At 42.7% G+C, this 22,157-nt stretch overlaps 1 protein-coding gene across 1 annotated transcript in view; it reads right to left on the bottom strand.

The window, feature by feature from the left end:
* Positions 1–22,157, bottom strand: part of PTCHD1 (patched domain containing 1) — a 53,191-nt gene that overhangs the window by 4,302 nt on the left and 26,732 nt on the right. The window contains exon 2 of the mRNA XM_002929234.3: positions 11,713–12,373. Coding sequence (XP_002929280.2) covers positions 11,713–12,373 — 661 coding nt within the window. The remainder of the gene's footprint in view (positions 1–11,712; positions 12,374–22,157) is intronic.

The raw sequence follows: 22,157 nt of genomic DNA, 5'->3' as shown, positions 1-22,157 counted from the left end.
GGTCATGGGAGACTACTGGGTCAAGGGAAACACAACCAGCCGTGGTGGTGACAGTTTGTAAATGCCAAGGATTTGTCCTGTGGAAGAGAGCCCGGTATTTTAGTGAATCCTAAATGTTAATGGCAAGTGAAAGAGAAGATCAAGGAACTAAGATCTTCATGCTCCCTTCTGGCTTAAGAGTGCGGAGTGGACTTTGGTCTATGGAAAGCCAAGTAGATTTGAATCTGTCTCTTGGGGATTATATACAGTGAGAGGTTAGGGCTGTTGGTGCAGCTTACAGGGGTTTTGTTTCCCTTGTTTGGTGGAACACTCGAGAGAAGTTTCCTGGCCACTCATCACTTGGCTTGTCATCCCCACAAGTCTGGTTGGAGGTCAGCACAGAGGAAGGCAGTGGGCAGAGGGTTGTGCGTTAATGTCTCATCATCCCATCTAAGTTTGGCCAAGTGGAAGGCTTTAGGGAGAAAGAGGCACTGCATTTAATTTGAGTCTTGACAGGAGCCTAAATCACAGCCTCTCCCCCCCCGCCCCCGATATCAGTCCAGGAAGCAATAGATCCGAGACACAGAGGGAAGCACAATAAGTAGCAATGAGTTTGCGTGAATAGGAAAGGTGGAAGATGGAACACGATTCACGCAAACTCTCCCTGCAGCTGATAAAAATTGAAATTACACTTGTAGGTGTATAGCTTGCATTTTGTCTTCAGGGACCTGTTTGACCAATTTTGCTTGTTCATAGATGATGTATCCTATCAAGCAGGGGCTGACTCTGCTGGCTTCTCTGCACTATTTGGCAATGGTCTCTGAGGAAGAGAGCCAGATCAATAACCTCTTTCCTTAACTACTTAGTGCCTTGGCCTCCTTGGTTAGTATTCCAGAAGCACTGGAATAGCAGAGGTATGGTAAGTGCCCCTGTTTGGACTCTATTGTAGTGCTTGAGACTGGATCTAGCTTGACTTCCCTTGCCTCTCCTGGTTGGAGACAGACACTCACCCGGTGGCTCTCCCTGGGTTTCCAGGCCACTGCGACATCAAAGAGCCCACTGGAAGTGACCTGTTGTGGCTTTCAGTAACCCCTATCTTGGCACTGGGATCAGCAGATCTAATTTTCTGCTTCTATGCCTTGGCATATTCAATCCCATTATTGAGGATAATAAAATCTTTACCCGGTGGTACAACTGTCTTGTTTTTAAAAAGGAATTTAAAATCTCTGGCCAAGCGTAATGCTGAGTGAAGTGAGTCACTGTTATCTTGTGTGTACAATAACTGGGTGAACATCTTTCCTTGTGCCCAGGCTGGTATTTATATCCTTATTCTGAAGTCTTGCTCGGTCTCAAACCCAAATGCCCATTTCCTAGTCCTGATATAGACCTGTTTCCTCAGAAGGATTTAGCATTTGTCTTAATTTACTAGGCATCATTCTGCAGCCACTTTGAGAGGGCAGGTTGAGACTGTCAGTTTGATAATTAGCACTGTGGCCCCTACTAAATTGGAGGCACCTAAACTCCCCAGACATGAAGTCAAAAGTGCACTCATTGACTGGCTTTCTTTTAATTGTGTTTTAGAAATTAAACATCTAGTCTCAGAAGGGAAGACTATTAAGTCTGTTTCCACATTGTTCTCAGGAAGGACTGACCGATCTTTAAAAGTAACCGATTCCAGGACAATGAGAGTAAAAGATTAATACCTCTGAGACATCTGTACCCTGGGCAAGCAATACTGACCATTTCAGCTGGGGTCATGTAGACTAAGATCTCTTGGATAAAATACCCTTTAAAAGGTTTCACTGAAAATGGCAAATGGAGATTTTTAAAATAGTATTTACATGGTAGAAACAAGAAAAAATATTTTATTTTATTTTATTTTATTTTTTTTAAAGATTTTATTTATTTATTTATTTGACAGAGAGAGAGACAGCCAGCGAAAGAGGGAACACAAGCAGGGGGAGTGGGAGAGGAAGAAGCAGGCTCATAGCAGAGGAGCCTGATGTGGGGCTCGATCCCACAACGCCGGGATCACGCCCTGAGCTGAAGGCATACGCTTAACCGCTGTGCCACCCAGGCGCCCCAAGAAAAAATATTTTAAAACAGGGCTTTAGTACTGAGTCATTAAATATAGTAAGAATATAAGAATGCATGTAGCAGGATTAGAATTAGTCATATAGTAGAATTTAAATTAAATCTGTTCTAAGCCGATGTGATGTTTTACGACATTATCTGACCCTGACTCTTGTTGGAAAATACCCTATCCGTTTCTTACCACGCTATTGACTAGTCTTAGAGGCTAAGTGAGAAAAGGAATGGGAATTAACAGAGCTATTAGGTGAAGAGATTGAGGCTTGAGGGTCCAGAATGAAAATAATCAAACTCAAGGAAAGGTGGAAATAGGCTGTGAGCTTGTCTCCCAAGTTCTGTTGCTGCATTTTAAATGCCTTGTCCTTCTACGGTTTGATCATTTTTATTGAGTCCTGACTCTCTTTGCATATATTCTTGGTTTTGGGGGCAGCTCCAGAGAGAATTTTCATTTTATTCTTAGGGACTTTTGGAAACTATGCCTTTCCTTCTTTCCTCTCACTACAGGGGTGTGTATGTAGATACTTGCAGAGGTAAGAAGAGGAGGCCCTGAGAAAGAATCCGTGCTACCTGATCACTCAGAGTTTGTTGCTAGTCATTGTTGATCTTGCCTCCAAAGGCCCTCACCATCCTTCCTGATAGTCCAGATTCTTGTTTCTCAAGACACACCTTTCTGGCAGATGCCTATACACTAAATTCCAAATTGGAGGTGTGCAGTGTCTTTGAAGAGCCCTTTGGATTTCAGGACAACTACGGACACCATAACTGGGCCTCCTTTCCGAAGTTCAGTCAGTCAAGAGAAGGTTGATTGCCAACATAGCCAGAGGTGCGTCCCAGGGATTAACAGCCTGGAGTGCCTAGCTGCTGCTAGACTTGACTCACAGCTGGGTAGTTATGTTGAAGAGGTCAGTCTGTTACCCTAAAGGAAAGCTGAACGATGGCGTCTCCGTTTTCTGGCCTGGACTCAAGGGCAGTTATATTCTGGGAGCCCTAGGACGTGAGGAATACCCTGCCTGCTCCCGCAACCCCCCAGAATGCCTACTTCGCCCATAATTATAGCCAAATCCCCTTTGGTTTTGGCCTTTGAGGGTGTTCTTATAAATGCAGACCCCTCTGGGACAGTGGTATACTGAAGCAGCTTCTCTTTGGTCTGGGGGGGTGGCGGTGGGACAGAGGCTGGAGATGGGAAGGTAGTGAAGAGGAAATTATAGGTAGGTGGATTTCACAGAGACTACTAAATCCTTTGCAGTTTTTCCTCCAGCCAGCCTTGGCCTTATCTTTTGTAGCCACTTCAGAAAGAGGCCAGTGAAATCAAGGAAAGGAAGGGAAGAAAGGTTTTGGTAGGTTCCATTCCTCTCCACTTTCCTTTCAGCAGGTGCCTCCCTTCTTTAGTGTCACTGTCATCTATCACCCTCTTAGCTTTGGGGCTGGGGTCCAACCAGCAGGACTCTGAGGCCAAATCTCACAGATGTAGATGAAGATAATTTTCAGAGGTTTGGCTGTCATTTCCCCTTTTTTAAAATGGTGCTTTAAAAGCAAAAATATTGCTATCTTCTTTGCACTCTAGTTTTTAAATTTCTCTATGATGTCGGAACTCTGTAAGCCTCTCTATTAAATCTGACCAAGAAGCTTATGTCATTGGTGCAAAGCATCATTTCAGCAAGGGACCATTATCCATCTCCAGTGTTGCAAGCCTGTTCATGAGCACTCCCTTGTAGTAGCACTCATACAGGGAGCTACCCAAACCTGAAGTTCCAAACAGACTTAGCCTTTGGTGACCAGAGGCCCTGTGGTGGTTATAGGAGCCAGGGGTCAACATCACAATGCAGGTCCGTAGCCCAAGACCTGGAAGTAAAGACTATCGTGGTGAGCACACCAGAAACCGATCAATATCCTACGGCATTCCCTCTCTTACAGTCACAGTGTTTAAGGCTGAAGAGTTGCCAAAGGGAACTGTTAAACACCACATATTGATTCTATCAAATTCTTAAGATAAAGAAGCTTTTAAAGTATTCACTTGTCTTTTAAAAGCACATGCAAGATGTTTGTTTCTATTTTGGTACACTGCATGTCTGTATAGTTCCGTGGGTGTCAGTATGTGTCAGGACGCATGTACAGGCCCATGTTCTAATTATTCATGTGTGAACATTCTGAAGCAATGGGGGCTTTTAGCCAGGTCCTGGGATAAGGGCAGTAGAGCTCTTCACCAATATTCAGATACAGTTTGTACCAGGAGTACAATTTATGTTGTATTAGCAGTAGACTTTGGGACTGTCATCTAGTAAAATCAAATACTAGAGGATTTAGGCTAATAACTTTTCTTCTTTTCCAAGTGATTTTATATCTGTATGTGCCATGACTTTCAGGCTTTGGAGCCATGAAGAGAAAAAGCAGCACAAGTGATAAATAGCACTAATGGTGGAAAAACCTCAACTGGCTAATCCTGCAGTCACTTAGGGTGAGGCTCAGAAACACTAACAGATTAAATCTCACCCTCACCCAGACCCCTTTCTGGGGCCCGACCAAAGCCTTCAGGGTTGTTTATAATCCACTAATGCAGGAATCCACCAACGAATAGTTGAGAGTTAACCCAACTTTACCCAGTAGATGTGCTTCTAGAAAGCTGTACATAAAACGAATAATATTTTCAATGTATTTAATGGTTTTGCTATCAGAGGCAGTCTGGGTGATTTGTTTATTTTTTTTTGTCAATGAATAATCACAAGCAAATTGATTTATTTTGTGTATCTGGATTCTGTAAGGCAGATTTTTCTCCAGGCCCAGATTCTCCTGCCTTCCCTGGCGCACACAGACATAGCACAGAGGCTGATGCCTTTGGGCACTACTCACATTTTCATCCTTCCCATACTAGCAGGATTTCCTCATCTGGAGTTCCAGAACACAAGGAGTAGCTGAAGAGATGAGAAGGTGAAATGGGATGGCTTGTTGTTGGATGATCTTTTAGTTTCAATGCAAACCCATTTAATATCAGGAGATAGTGAAGCCATTTATAGCATGCCTGGGCAATGCCAAATTTCTTATGTGGAAATAAAATTACTACATTCTTCTAGAAGATCCAGAGTATAATGAATGCAGGAGCAAAATCTGCTTAAAACATATTTTACTCTTAGATGAGCTTCACTAAGTAGCTCATGTTCATAAAATGCTTTTCTTCCAATGACATCCACATAAATTCATGATTTTTGGTTTTTTTGAGAAGAAATTTAAGTCTATGAATGTTGGGTTGAGTAATATCTATTTTCAGGGAGAAGTTCATTAATTGGGTTACATTTACACTTTGCCAGTTATAAACATTTACGTTCTATGCTGAATTGTTTGGTTTATCACAGCCTGTTTTGTGTCACAGTTAAGAGCGAGAGTAAAGGAAGGTGCACGCTGCTTAAGTTAAGAAGGATGCACACTTCAGGGCAAATACACATCGTATGCTTTCTACCAGAGACTTGTCACAGTGTGGCAATTCTAATCACAGCATTGGATTTTAATCTGAGAAATGCTTTTCCTTCATTAGAGAGCTGCAAATAAGAGTCCGAGAAATGAATATGTTAATAGCTCTTCCTTGTTGAAAGAAAGGTATTTAGATACTGAGTGTGTGTGTGCACTATATAAAATCAGTGTCTGTAAATGGGGCCCACAGTATATGCTACGGTCATTGTGTAATATCTTTACATGTAGGAGACATATGTAATATATAAATATATGCATACATGTCATATCCTATTCAAACATATTTTATATATTTACATGTAAAATGTGTGAATATATCTGTATAATAGGGAAATATATAGTATGTATATTCAAATATTCAAACGATATATACTATATAATGTTATAAACACATGAAATATATATGCACATGAACTTACTGCATAATATATCATATTACATGACATATAATATACTGATGTGATATATACTATGCACCCACGCAACACACACACACACACACACACAATAAATAAGCTGATTTGAAAGTTATTTTACTGGTGAGGAAGAGAAATGCTAGTGCTACTACACCATCAATGCAGAGAAGAGGCTGGAATCCCTCTCTTATGTTCCATCTACATTTTGGTTCTTGGCTGCTGGAGTAGCCTAGGTGAAATGCAGGATTTCCTTGATAATGACCATGTATCTGCTTGCATTGTGAGCTCCTATAGACCCATTTGGTCACTACTACCTGATCCTAGCAGTGACTTTCTGAGATGCTGGTCCAAATGCAACACTAAACTAGGTATTATTCTTCACGGTCTATTTTTACCAGCTCAGTGTCCTGATGTTGCCTCCTGCCGCCTGACCTTTGTAAAATCTGCCTTTCTCCCTCCCCCTAGACTAGGTGGGGCTAGACCATCCAGAGTATACCAGGAGACCAGGTCAAAGAGGAAGTGTCACTGAATTCCTCTGCCTTACTGATCTCTGGATTCCTGGATCTGCCCCTTCAGTCCTGTTCTTGTCCTCCTTTACAGTTAAGAATAGAACAATAAAACATGTTTTGTTCCATCCCTGCAGACCTATTTCTCCCCACCCACCCCTTACTGGAATATGATTGGTGGGGCATAATAAAAGGGTGAGAATTACCCACAAAACTAGATTGCATAATATCCTCATAAATTAGTCCCCAAATGACCATCAGTCATTACAAAAAAGATATCCAGGGAAAAAATTTTGAAAATATTGTATGGAATTACTGTCTTATTTTAAATCAGATGTAAACAAAACTGAGATCAGTAAAACCCTTATCAACCAGGGTTTTTTTCTCCACAAATTACTGAGTCAATTAGTGATTTATATCTAAGCAGAGTATTTCCACAGCATTCCACTCCATCATGTACACTGTCATATTGTTGAAAATAATGGACTTCTACAGTAATGTATTAGGTTGAACCATAAGAAATTACTGCTTTGTAGTTCCAAAATGGCTGGATATTGGTACCAATTGGTACCAATAGGTCAAAAATAGTTGAATACTGGCAATTTCCTATGGTTTGAACTTTATTATTATCTGGCTGATTTCCCCACCCCATGTGTCCCATGACTTTAGAAATATACCAGAATGGGGCGCCTGGCTGGCTCAGTCAGTAGAGCATGTGACTCTTGATCTGGGGGGTCCTGAGTTTCGAGCCCCACATTGTGCACAGGGGTTACTTAAAAAAAGAGAAAGAAATATACCAGAATACTCAACTGGAAGGCAAAACCTTTCACGTTTGCTTGAGTTTAGAGCAAAAATAATTAAAAGTTCTGATTTTTCAGAACTAAATTTCCTGCACAAGAACTTTCACCACTTCAAAGCCTGAGCTCCGTATACTGCGTCATATTCCAGGTGGCATCAAATGAGAACAAATTCTTGGAAAACTGAACCTGATCTTCTGGTTTCTGCTAAATACAGATAATCTTAGAATATACCTGAAAGGAACCAAACGCCCCTGCTATTATTCTCCTCCTAGCACTTAATTACATCCTTTCTTCCTTTCCCACCCTTAAATTTGAGAATTCAGAAGGAAGAGGGCACCCCGGATGTGGCATTGACCTTCTCAAAAGTCCCAAACATTTGAAAGGGCTATGAATCCCTAGTAGCTCACTCTGATTGTATAGTAGTTAGCACTCTGTGTTGTGAAAGGGTTTGAAGAATATTTTTCTTGAAGAATTTTTTTTGTCTCATCTGATCTCCATGGCTCTTGTATCTTGATAAATGCAAAGCAACCCTTATAAATTAGATTACCACATACAAACTAAACTCTTTTTCACCACAACTTCAGTTCTCCCCTTTCAGCTGGTCAGAATGTACATGAAGCCACAAGCGTTCCAGCCTTCTGTTCCCTTCTATATTCTCCAGCATTCCATTCCCTTCCTGATTTGTGTCTGACCAGGAAAGGTGTGGAAATTGTAAGCCTGTAAAGAGAGCTTGCATGCACAGTCTTTGCCAATTTCTTAAATCATAGCCAACTGGAGGACAATGGTGTAAATCCTCATCCTTTAAAGGAAGTTCCATAACGGATTAAAATGATGAGTGTCCTATGTTTATAAATGGCAGTTCAAGTACTTCAGTACCTGATATTAATATAGTTTGGAAAGAAAGGGTAGTACTTTATGTGTAATGGGTATGGAGGAGATAAACTCTTCTCCAAGTTTATAGTAACTAAAAAATGTCAATGGGCATTTATAATGCGGTAGACCTTTAAGGATTTCAGCTCTAAATAAACTGATCTGACTCATATGGACAGGGGTTTTGGCAGAAGTGGGATTGTCTAATATGCATGACACTGATTTAAAACATTCTAAATCATGATGTATCTATGCTTACATCATTGCCAAAATGATTCATCTGTGTAGGATATATTCTTATTGCCAGAGATGTCACGTATCGTCTTGGCTAGAAACACACAGTCACATCCCATTATGGCGAACTCTCAGAGTTTATCCAAATTCTTTCCTATTCTGGAATTTTGTCAGGTTAATACTGCTTGACACACGTGGTCTTAAAATTTTCCATTCTAAATCTACTGCCATTTTGGCATTTGGCTGGATCTGGCCTTATGTGACCGGCATCACACTGAGAATGTTTAGTTTGCTGAATTTTAAATGTGATGTTTACCACAGTATAGACCTGTTGTTGGCCAAGGAAATATCTGTATTAGTCTTTTTTCTAAGATACTTTTCCTTTTAAATGAGGCCATATAGTTTTAAATTTTTATTTGATATTGTATTTAGATAACATGGAAAATCAAGAGGTTTTGCTTAAATCTTAGTTTAGGCGTAGCCATTTTATGTTATAGACAGGCAAATTTTAAAACTGGACAGTTTATTGACTCATAGTGCAAAACCCTTAGCACTGCATTTCTTCCTGGTCATTTGAAATATTTATTGGTGTTTTGAGACTGGTCATCAAAAATCCAGAATTAAACATGGGCCCTAAATGCAACATTTATGAACATGCTCTTGCCTATATTTCATTTTATAATCAAATTCTGAAAACAAAGAGTTTATCTGTGAAACACAGGAGGGTGACCATCCTAAATCCAGGCACTATTGGCTTTAGAGCATATTAAGCACCCGTTACATGGTGCGAAGTATGTATTGCAGATGGGCCCTAGCTACTAAAATGCACAGCTTCTTTTCATGTTGTGACTAAGTAATTTGAGATCTCTTTGGGCTGAAAATGCACAGAAAGGTTACATTCTGATTGTCAGCAGGGAAAACTGCCATCAAATCAATGCATTAACTTTCCTCACAAATTGCAAATAAGGGAGTATTGGGTACCTGCGGCGCTTGGTCTCTTTCACCACAAATGCCAGATTTTTCTGAATTGAACTCTGACGTCAAGTTCAGTGATCTTTGGTCTCTGTGGAGTTGCGGCGCTACTATTTCTGGATTTGTTTTCTAAGGCCACTTCTCGGGTAACAGTGTCCAATCTCTTACATCCTTCCTTGCACCGATCCTAGCTGGTATATTCCTTTTTGTGCTGACTTTGATTTATGATGTTTAAAACTTCTTTAGGAAGTATAAAAAAGTTTCAAGAAATCTTAAATATCATAAATTAGTTTACTTAATAAAATTAATTTAGAGAAGTTTCAAATGTTCCATTTCATTTTACTTGGAGAATTGATTTTTTTTTTGTGAGGTCAATGTTAAGAAGTTTTGACTATTGCTATGTTGTTTTACTTAAAAATCATTTTAAGAAGCTCTAAATATTGAAGTTTTATTTTACTTAGCGCAGTTAGTTTTTAGGAAGCTTTAAATACTATACCATAATTTGGGCTCACCATTCACAACTTGGAGTGTCATCAAACCTGCGCCAGTAGTCCTTTTTCTAGTTCTGACATTCTTTCTCCTTGATCTTAAAAACCCACTGCCTCCCTCAGTTCCCCACTCCTTCCTTATTCCTGTTTTTTCTTCCTCCCACAAAAACAATCACAACAAAAACCACTACATTTTTAAAATGAAAAGCTAAAAAATAAAACCCAAGCATGGGACTAATCATAGGCAAAACATCTTCATTTCAAGAAACCTTGACTCAAGCCTCCATGGAAGCTACTACCCAGTTGCACTGAGTCTTCCAGGAACTGCCGTGGAGCCCACCATCGGTGCACATCATATTCTTGGGGTTCAAGAGGCAAGTTATGCTGCCTTCTTAATGGACTGAATTCAGGAGGAAGTATGGCAGCCCCCTTCTCTGTTGTGTTTGGCAGCAATGAGCAAAGTGACCTGGTGAATGTGTGACTTGCTTGGTCTCCGCAGGGCCCCCTTTCCCAGGAGCTACCATATATGTTTTTATTGCCCAGGTCTGCACTCCCACAGGCCTCAGAGCGTGAAGGGCAGCATGTCATTCTGCGACCTTGCAGCGCCGCCACCCTGCTTATCATTTAACTGAAAGGCAGCTGAGATCTCCTGAGTAAATTCTTTTCTTTCCTTTTGCTACCCCCCAACAGGGCATTAGGCATTCTAATAAACTCAGTCATAGTTCTTTCTCATTCAGTGAAAAATGCCACTTCATTTGTCATGTCAGTATCTGATTCCAAATGACATTTTAATTTTGCTAAAGGAATTGATGAGAAGTGGCCACAGAAAAGGGAGAAGGAAGCCCCTGGAACACTCGGCCCGCAGGAACCCTGCCATCAGGCTTGCTGGGTATGTCATCTTCCAAACCAGATGAACAGAGCAACTGATGTTGTATTATAACCACTCTGGCTTTGTTTTCACCATTATCTCTATCAGGAAATTCTTGCAGCCCCTAAGAGAGAATATACTAGGATTCTTACAGCATCATTTTAAATGATGAGTTTATAGCAAGGACAGGAAAAAAGATATCTTCTTATTTATTTCTCACTTGTTGCTTTCAAAGTTCTTGTACATTTATCATGTCCCTTTTTGTGATATTCACATCCATTCCATCCATAGGGTGGGGAAATGGAGGGTAGCAGACCCTGTCAGAGCCCAACCCATGTGCCCTCCTATTCATTATTCCGGAGCTCGTGGAAGGCTTCTCATGACAAATACCATCCACCTGGAGGATTTCTGTGGCTGCAGGAATGTGCTCAGTCTTCCCCGGGGGGGAGAGCCGTTAATGAATCATACACAGGGTTTCTGGGTACATGGCCCAGCTTGCAGCTTCCTTACCCCTCAAGGAGGATCTCTTTGAGGTGTGTTCTGTTAAGTTTCCCAAAGGTCCCCAGTGGGATTGAGCCACTGGAGCCCAAAACAGTAACCTGTCCATTAACATAGCCTGAATTTTCTTCCTTCCCTGACTCATGTTCTCACTCTCATGCTGGGGCTTCCTGGGCTCACCTCCCAAATTAATGACTTATATCTAAATCCTTTTCTTAGGGTCTGCTTCTGGGGAAGCCCCACCTAAGACACTGGGGCACCAGAAGAGATTAACATCTGCTAAATGCCACACTGCTACTTACTGGAGAACCAGGGCTAGGACCCAGGGCTTGGGACTTCTGGCACATTTACCAAATAAGTTTGCCCCTTGCCAATGGCCAGCACATTATAGAACTGGTCCCAGGACTTTTAGGCAAACGGAAGACACGATTAATGAAACAAAGTTGTTGGATGGCTACTTCTTGCCGTTTAGGAACCCAGTCACCACCAGCAGCAGGAGGTAGTAAAAAAATGAAGGGCAGTAATTACCTAGCATGACGAAAGGGACTCCCAGGAAGGTGGAATTGTATTTCCCACCAGTAAGATTGATGATCCCGGCCGCGGTGAGGGTGGCCAGGGTTATGGTCACCAACCCGAGCAGGCCCAGCCAGGGTTTGCTGCGGACGCAGTCCTGCATAGAGCAGCACAGGATGGCCATGGTGACCACCAGGATCAGGCTGGTGACCAGGTAACGTTCCGATACACGGCTGGTCTTCTGGAAATCTTCCCTCAGTGAGGAGGACGTGTAAGGGTACATTTTGACTTTGCTGTTGGATTTCTGAAACAGTCGGACAGTGTCGCAGAAGCTGGACTCCCACCTCTCAGCCACCATGTCATTGAGACTGTTGATTGACTGCAGGTAGTAGGTGAGCTGGACGGCCTCTGCGGATTTTACCCGGTCCTTGCTGTGCACAGTGACGCCTCCAAGTTGGTGTCCGTTGTACACTGCCCTCCCGTCCTTTAAGTGAGTGATCGGGTATGTGATAGCAAAATTGGTCCGGTTGGTGGCCCGAGCATTCTTTAGCTCCTCCAGAACATGCACTATGTCATCCACGATGCAAGTCTTATCATTATTCAGGATACATATGTGGGCGAATGTGTAATTAAAACCAGGCCTTGGAACCTGGATCCTGGTCACAGCAGCATGCAACTATGGGAGAAAAAAATGAAAGTCAGTTTATTACCCAAAACAAGACATCAATGCATGACATTAGCTCTGTGGATTCAAATATCTCCTTTTGGGGTGACGGAGTCACTTGTGTCATCTCCAAGCTAACGAGTTCAAATGAAATGTTATAACCTTACGATAGAAATAGGTAGTAAGGACGCAAAACTAGCATCAGCACAACCTGGGAACTTGTCAGAGATGAAAATTTTCAGGCGCTACCTCAGACCTGGTAAATCAGAAATCTCTGGAGTGGGGCCCAGAAATCTGGGTTTTCACAAGCTCCCCAGAGGATTCTGATAAAGACATGGTTTGAGAAGTGCTGGGTTAAAGCACCAGCATATTTCCACATGTTCTCTTCTTTATTTGTGACTCAGTTGGTTTATAAATCTCACATACAACTACCATCTTGAAGATGTACCAAGTGAACTAAGGTACAGGTTATGTGGAGGCGCATCCCCTCCTGCCAATTTCTAGGGCTCCTAAACGACTTCCCCATCCAATTCAGTCACTCGGTGCCATAAAAGACAAGGGGCTCACCTTGAGGGACCTCATATTCTCTGGCTTCCCTCGTCTGCTTGTATGGGAAGGAAGACATAACTGCAAGAGTCTGGCTGGGTCATGCTAAAGGAGCACAGTGGGATTTATTCTAAACACCTCACCCCAAGTCAGATTTGCCATGTCCAAGCTCTATACACCTGTGATCAATGTGGACACTGGGAATACAAGTGATCATTTAACATCTCCTACCATATGCCAGGCACAGTTCTAGGCCTTTTATGCAGATTAACCTATTTCACCCTTACAAGAAACTATGATGTAGATACAAGTACTAGGCTCATTTTACAGATGAGGAAACTGAGACGTGGTTGCTTGCCAAGGTCACACACATAGTAAGAGAGAGAGCTAGGTTATCCCAGGCAGCCTGGCTCTGGAGCTTGTGCTCCTAGGCCCTGACCACAGACCTCTAGGTTAACGATGCCGGTAGTTGAATCAAAGTTCTTGCTAGTAACTAATGGTTAAATTGGTGCTTGCACTGCCCACGTGTTAAGGTGGCCTAAAAACCCCAAATGCTCAAGTTCCGATATGTAGAAGCATATGTACTCTACAGTCTACGGTGAGAAAATAAGGCCTTTTCTCTGTAAAATGTGCCCAGACTGCAACATGAGGCCAGTGGTAGACATGTAATTGAGTGTTAAGTAAATGAGTGTGCCTGTGCCTAGCACCTGAGTGGGCTCTCACAGGAGCAGAGATAGCCACTGTGTATCTGATGAATGAAGAAAAACATTTCATATGTAAATGAAATAACGTTTAACATCCAATTGCCTCACCATGACTGTGCCATTGTAACTCATAACCTTCTGAGCGTCTCCATGACCCTGATGTATTTTCTCTTAAATCTGCTCTAGATAGATTATTTGTGAAGACAGTTTGCTGTGCATGTGCCAGGATGAGTGGGATATTTATTATGCTTTTTGAAAATGTCGGGGGGTACCAGCTGTCAAAGTCCTTTAGTTAGCACAGAGCATGAGTTGTTAATCCTAATTCTCAGTGCACCCTCAGGTTCAGGAAACACTTCACCATATTATGTTTGGCTGAAATAATTTTAAATTCTTTCCTACACACACACACACACACACACACACACACACACACACGATCACCCAGAGATACCTAAGAGATTATTTTCACAAAACTCTTACCATATGCTAAATTTTTGCTTTGGTGCTTTGGGATTAATGATGAGCAAAACGTCTCCAGTGATTTTAAACTTTGAGTGTGTCTTTTAATCCATTCTTCTCTAAGTATGGCCCAGTGAATTTTGATTAAAAGAACTTATAACTAAATTGCAAATATAAAGTTATTTTAGGGGAGAGAAGAACTGAGAGGAATTTAAAGACAAGAGAAAGTTTTGATAAGTGTTGAAAGAAAGACTTTGGGGAAAGATTCAGAATAGGCTAGAAAAGGAGTGGTATTGAAAGCATGCATATGTGTAATATTTAGTGCATTGTTTGTTCCTATGAACAGTCTAATAAATCTCCCTTAGAGTGATTACTAAATATGTCAAGAGAAAAACATTGCCAAATAAGATGGTGTTAAGCCACAGGGCTGAACCCAGTTATAGCAGGGGGATGTTTTCCACCCATTCTCTAAGGCGACCATGCCCTGCTGGGTGGGGAGTTATAAACTATTTAGTGATCTGCCAACTCTGCAGATCTGCTGCTCTGATCCCTGAGACCATAGACTGACTAAAGCAGACACTCTGTTGACTCCTGTACCACCAGATCATAGGAGGGAGACTTGGGAAAGGAGACCTGAGTGAAGTTTGAGAAGGAATGTTTCTTAATTCTCAGCACCAGAGCTGCCATGAGATCCAGCTTCTTTGAATTTCCAATGGAGAGGTGGGTACAGCATGTGTCACTCTTGCTTCTGAGTGGCAGGGAGCTGCTGAGTGACAAAGCATCCAGAAAGGAGGTGTTGGCTGAGGCCACCCACCTGGGAGGAGGTGTCTGTGGGATTCTACTGTGGGATTAATGGTGAGAGGATAATAAGAGGCATGGAGAAGAACTGAAATTCCACAGTTCTGATCTCTGGTTCTTGTGACTGTGTATCGAGTACACATATAATGTACTCTTGGCTGTCTGCATGGCCATCGGCAGGTAGGGTGCACATGCTACCTGGATATCACCCTGTGTAGGGTTTTAGAATGCCTTGATTTACTTTTCCTAAGGGAGCCTCACTTAGGACAGCAGACACATTAGTAGGTGTTCTTAGATATATTCCCAGGGGAAAAAGGAAGCCAGAGATTGAAGCTATGCCCTTTTTTTTTTCTGTATACTTAACTTTAAATTTCTGCACTGGGAAAGGAAGGTGAAAATGATGACAGGTTAGTTTATGGTGACTTCATCTTTGCCTTTAAATTAATGTTTTCTCTTGGGGCCAGAAAGGGGAAAGCAAGCCAGGAAAACATCAAGGCATGATAGTGAAATCATGACTAAGACACCTCCGTCCACGAAATGGACAACCTCCAGCCACACAAGCTTATTACTGAGCTTGGTAAGAGACCCTCGGGAAAATGGAAAAGGGAAAGTGACACAAAGTAATAGTCCTGACCCTTAATATAGTCTGAATCTGTCATGTGAATCAACACATAATCCATGTTTCCATAACTATGTATTATTCACTCAATGCACATTCAGTAAATACTCCTCAAATCACAGAAGAGATACAAGATTCAAAACAAAGGGAATATTCTAACAGTAGACAATGCCAAGCACTTTGTAGTAGGAAAGCCCAAGCCAATGTCAATCCTGATCACAATATTTTCTATTCTGTATTTGCTGCCAAAGAGGCCAGAACTGAATGTTAATTGAGATTCATTCCCAGGCTCTGAACATACCATTTCAATTGTTAGTTTCTTTGCTCTCATCACACCTCAGGTTAAGAACGATGACAGTAATAGTAACTAGTCTGCTAAGTACTTTCTTTACAATTTTAAACATTTATTTAGTATGAGTCATTGGAAACGATTAAATGATTATCCTCATTTTATAGCTGGAGCAATTGAGGCCCCAAGGATATCAGTAGCTCACCTGCACTGACCCAGTGAGTGAAGGGCGGAGGTAGGATCTTGAGGGCAGCAGGATGTGTGGCCCAAGACCAGCACAACTTTGACTGAAGACTAAGAGGATTTGGGGAGGGTTGAAGCGCTGTCAGCTCGACTGGTTCATGTGACTGGCTGTGGCTGTGACTGAGCTGTGGGATGGCCATACTTGGGGATCTGGGGCCCATGAAGAGAGACTAGACATAATCCAAAGAGCCAAACCTCATCTGTAGATGGCAGCATTACGTGGCAATATTAACAGGTAGTGAAGGGGATGGGCTTGGAGCTTACTGACTTTTCTTTTTCTCCACCCAGCTCTGTAGTTGCCAAATAAAACTTTTCATAGACAGGCTTACCAACAAGAAAGGCTGTGGGACACAATGGAATCCAGTAATAAGAAGTTGTAGCTTCAAGTCTGGCTTCTGCTGCTTCTGCTGCTTCCGTGGGAGTGTCAGAGACCCTAGGAATGTCATTCCTTCAGGTCGCAGATTTATCAGTAAAAACCAGGTGGTTGGTTTAGCTAATCTTTACAGACAGACCCGTTTGGTTCTAACACGACATAATTCTAAGATGAATGACATCCGCATACTGTACGATCAGATGCAGGGCGAGAGAAAGTTAACTTCATAAATATCAATTTGAGATTTATTATAGCTGCTTGAAGTATGCTTTTCCAACACATTGAAGTTCTTTTTAGGTCAATAACAGATCTGATAGTAGATGAAACCCAGAAAGAAAACCACAGGGTAGGGAAAATAGGTTTACTGAAAAAAAAAAAAAGACTCCCTTCTCTGAGTGATTTCCCATTCTGGGGAGGCACTGGCTCTTCTAATCCCCTTCTGCCAGAGCCTGGGACAAAGCCAGTGTGGGCTGCCGGTCACGACAGGCCAGAGTCTAATTTCCTCTCTGCCTCTCCTTGGCACACTCAGATCTTCCTCAGAAGACAGCAGGGGCACCTTGTAGAGAGTACAGAAAGGATCTGGGAGGAAGGAAGTGTCTGCTCCTGAGTGGTCATTAACATAGGAAAAATACCTGTGGGTTCACAGGATCTTCTACAATACCTTTCAGCCCCTCTTTGTATTTGTTTTTTATTGAAAAGGGGGAGAGTCAAGGCCAGAAGACCACTCTGCCAGGCAGGGCAATTAACGGGCTCTGGGAGCAGCATCAAGCTGTCCCCAGCAATCTCACCTGTGAGGAGAGACCGGCAGGAGGTGAGGGTCCCCAGCTCCCTAGGGAGAATCAGTCTGATGACCCACCTTTATCAGCAGTCTTCCTTCCTTTGCCTCGCCTTCCTACCACCTCCTTCTTCCTGTCACAGATAGGCTGCACTCATTAAAACAACAATTTTTTTAAAGACTGCATTTTTAAGGAATCTCTACACCCAACGTGGAGCTTGAACTTAGAACCCGGAGATCAAGAGTCTCCTGCTCTATCCTGCTGAGCCAGCCAGCCGGGCACCCCCATTAAAACACTTTAAAAAGGGAGGTATTTAGTTAGCTTTTCTAACTTACGTCATTTGCCCCCAAGTAATCACCTTCAAAGTGACGCTAAATCAAAATTGCTTTAAAAATGCTTTCAAGGAATAACTGGTTTTCACCCCCAAGAGAAATCTTTTCTTTGTTGAATCCCTCCAAATTCCACATCTTAATCTGGGTCTATATTCTACAACTGTAAATGGGTAAGAACTGACTGGCAAGGGATCCTCACCCAGGACACGAGAAAACACCTTGAAGTGGATGGACCTGGTCTCAGCAGTTCATCAATTACGCTAGCTCCCTTGGTGTTATGTTCTGTCTTTGCATGATCTCACTCTCACCCACTCTCTTTCCTCTTCTTTTAATAGAAATGCATTACATCAGAACACCAGAAGTCGCAAGTTGGGGATTGTTACTGTGATTCATTTGTAGTGCAGCCAAAAGCAAGTTAGTCATCCCTTAATAAGTGAACAGAAATATCATTCTGCCTTTGAAACATTACATGTTTGGAGGACACCACATTTAAGCTGTGGATGTAGCCAAACAAGTGACTATCTGTCTACACGCTTCTTCTACACATGTGTGCCCAGTGTCGGCCTGACCTGCTCTAGTGTCAAATGACAAATGGGTACCTCTATCAATACTGTAGTGTTGGTGGACCTCTGGGACAGTTGGATGTGTCTGTTGTTCTCCTTGCTTTACCACCAGGGGGTAAACACTCTTGTTGCTGATGTTGACACTAAAAAGCAGCCAAGAGAGCCCCACATTGTAATTCCCCAAACAGGCTGTTTTGTCTTTACAGCCTTGGCTGAAAAAGCAATGCAGCTTTCAATCTGAAGCGAATAAATCTGAGATTTTAGAAACAAAAAACAGTAATGATGAAGGAAAAGGAAAGTATAATATCTCCTTGCAACTTTGGCCCAATTCCACGTTGGTCTGGAGGAAAAGACAATGTGGTGAGGCAGAGGTCTGGTAACCTCTATTTCCATAGTCTGGGGGAAATTTTCATGCAGTCTTAATTTAAAAAATTCGTTGATAGCATGAAGACCCCTGGAAAAGTGTTATGTTCAGCTTTCTGATTAAAGTGGTTATCTTTTAATCCCATTGTCCTCACTTGACTTTCCTGGTTAGGATTAAGCTCTGGGTAAGCACGTTTGTGGGTCATGAGTTTTGCTGAGTATCTCTAAGAGCGCAGGATGCTCTCAGGAGTGGGAGCCTTCAAGAACATGTATCCTGCCACTTCCCTGCTCGAAACCCTCCAGTGCTTCCTCATGGTACTGAGAACCAATACCTAAGTCCTGGCAGTGGCCAACAAGATGGTACACTGTCCCTGCTGACATCTTGGGACTCACATCTCCCCATGCCCTAGTCACATGGCCTGTCTCTCTCTTAATTCTGCTCGGCGTGCCCTTCCTCCACACAGCCTCGCTTCTTTTACTTCCCTGCTCAGAAGTAATCGGTTACCTTGACCTCACCCCCCATTTTTAAAAACACAGTATCCCTCGTCATCACCATCATTCTTTCTCACGTAAAGGTTTTCATGGCACAAACTGTGATATGACGTGGCATTACACATCTGTTTCTTCATTCTGCTGCCCCCGCTAGAAGCCCCACGCCGGTGGGTCTGTCTACTGGGTCCGCTTCTACATCTTTGCTGCCTCGAACGGTTCCTCCCACATATGCTCAGTAGGTACGGAGTGGACATATGAATATAATACTCTTGCGAGTGACTGGATTTTAGTCTGTGTTGTGGGCCAGAGGCAGGTCAAATGGAGTGATAGAGTGTGTGCATTTTGTAAACTCTAGAGGGCTATGCAAAGCTGACCGCAGTTATCCTGCAGCGGGCAAGCACGGGGTGGTGTTTCTCCTGGTAAATGTCTTACAGCCATCCACAGAGGACCTAGAGTTGACTCCTGATCATCCTGCGGGCCCTGATCTTTCCTGGGTTTTGACAGTATCTTGTGCTTTAGTGGGAAGGACATGGGTTATGAGGTCAGAATGCCACAAGTGCAAATCCTGCCTCTGTTGGTGGTACCTATGGGACCATAGCAGACACGGCTGGGCCCTGTCCCTGTCTTCTCACGACTTCGGTGCACACTGGCCCTCCTTCCAGCCTGATGCGGGAATACTAGGGCATTAACATACTATCTTAGTCCCAAGCAGCCTGGAGCTATGACTAAAAACAGTTTGTGTATAAATACTCCAGCTCCCTGTCCCTAAGGTGCGATGACTCCATTGCATGTGTTCCCCACCAGTTCCCGGAGTTTCCCAGCAGGATTAGGCTGCTTGTTGCCCAGAGGGTAACTAGCTTGACAGGGGCCCTATAACTTACTGCTTTTCTTCCCTGTTGTATGTTGCCATTCTCTGACCAGAGCTTCCTGGGATCGTCTTCCAGAGAGACTCCTCGTATGAGCCCTTGACTCTGGGTCAACTTTTGGAGGAACCCAAACTAAGACAATGACTTCAGGCATTTAATTCCATTTCATTATTTGTAAAGTGGGGTCATAGGGTCATTACGAGGATCAAGTGTGGGAAGATAGAAAAGGTGTCTGCCCTGGCCTTTATTATTGGATTAAGCCATATGAAATTGCCATAGTGTAGGTAACAAAGTGGTTCGGTGTTGACAATTTTATGTAGTTCACCTAACTGACCTTCAGTTGTTTCCCCCCTCTTGGTCCCTCTTCCTTTCCAAGAGTCCTGACAAAACCAGGGATCCCCTCGTTGGAGCACCAGACAATCTTATTTGGTTTCCAAGGTATGGTTTGGTGGTACCAGGACAGGCTTTTAGGAAAAAGACAAGAGTTCTGGGCTGGGAAAGATCTCACACATCCACAAATAATGCTGTACAATGAGCCTCTGTGTGCAGCTGGAATTCATACTTGTAGCAGTTTCGGCTTGAAAGAAAAGAATGTAGAGCACCATATAACCCACATCCCTGAAATATTTGAAACTGCAAATAATTAATCATGATGTTAAATCTATAAAATCATGAAAAAGTGTCTCTATCAGATGAACTCTTTGGCAATTTTTTTTCCTTCCAATGATTTACTAAGTTTCTCATGAGCACTGAGTTTGAGAACAGTGTAAATTATGGCTGATAAAAGAAGAAACAAGAAAAAAGTTCCACCTAATGACATGGTAATAGCAATCCTGAATGATGGACTGTGAGCTCTCCGAGGCTGAGCATGTGATGTAGTTCATAAACGAGTGGATTACCTGATACTGCATTTTTTCCCACAGGAAATAATTTTTTTCTTTTGTTTTGTTATCAAGCTTCTCTAACAAAACTACTGCCCTTAAGAATCACAGGGGTGATCCCAGCCACTGCCCTTCTTTTCCAGATCTGCAGGGGCCTTATGGAGCAGACAGTCAAGGCTGTGATGGTGTCTGTGATTCACCTTGTCTGGGCCTTGACCCTTCTGGGAAGTGCTAACGTTGGTGGACTAATTTGGCTTGGGCACTTGGTAATTGTGTGATCCTGGACAATAAGTTGTAACAGCTCTCTGTGCCTCCCTTTCCTTATCTATAAAAAGTGGGGCCTAGAGGAACTATGATGAGTACTATCTAGTAGGATTGCTGGAGGATAAATGAGAAACTGAATATGAACTTCTCAATATCACCTCTGACACATGAGTGGTACCCAGTATAGGTTTGTTAGCAAAAACAAAATGCCCCATTTCTATCCTCTGTTTTGCCTTGTCCCCCATGTTTTTTTTCCTCTAACTGAACAACTGTTTCTCAGTTGTTCTTGAAAAGCATATTCAGTGCAATGTAAAGGTGACATATTTTTGCTCACATCTTCCCTGAGAGACTGAGGGGTAGATGCATGCATCAATACACAGATTTGAAGAGAACAGCTGGGCTGTATGTGTTTAAAAGCTGGCGCTCCCTGATTCCAGGATCAGCTCCAGCCTGACACCATCCCACCTTTCCCAAAGGTGAGCTGCCTATTTCGATTACCACGCACATCAGACCAGGCAGGGAACTGTGGCAGAGGCAAAAGGAGGAAACTAAGAGGTCTGAAGGGCCTACTACTTGCTGGGTTTTGTGCAGAGAACACTGCATCTGTTACCTCATTTAATCCTCATGGCAACTCAGGGAGGTAGATGGTACATCCACATTTGCAGGTGGGGAAACTGAGCCACAAGGAGCTTAAATAACTTGCCCCTAGTCTCATATTTAGGATGTGAATCAGCCCACATTTAAATCCTGGGCTTGGAACATTGTCCCCTCATGGGAGTTCCTTTGGCAGAGTGAAGACTTCACACCCTTATCTCTGTGCCTTGGTGATTGGGATATTGAGGAACCTATGGTTGGGTATCAGGCTTCAGCACAGTCTAGCCACAGTGGGAGATGTTTAGCAGCAGTTACAAATTGAAAGGGGTGGTGATGTAGCAAGGTCAAGAGGCTGAACATGACAAAGCAGCCTAGCAGAAGTGGCAAGACTCAAGTACTGAACATTGAGGCCCAGCCAATGCCGGATATTTACAACAGAAACCTCAGGGAGAAGCCACAACCTTGTTACTAAAATGACAGGCATGTATGACTGGCTGAAGATGAAGAAGACAGATGTGTGAAGAGATGAGACTTTCATCAGTCCAAATAACATCCTTTCTGTCTTGCATGTTTCCTGTGTGACTGCCCACTTCCCACCCCATGCATACACAGAAGGAAAAAGAGAAAAAAGTAC

Source organism: Ailuropoda melanoleuca, chromosome X (genome assembly GCF_002007445.2).
Source record: "Ailuropoda melanoleuca isolate Jingjing chromosome X, ASM200744v2, whole genome shotgun sequence".
NCBI lineage: Eukaryota > Metazoa > Chordata > Mammalia > Carnivora > Ursidae > Ailuropoda > Ailuropoda melanoleuca.
The sequence above is the reverse complement of the archived record's forward strand: the minus strand, read 5'-3'. Positions and strand labels throughout refer to the sequence as shown.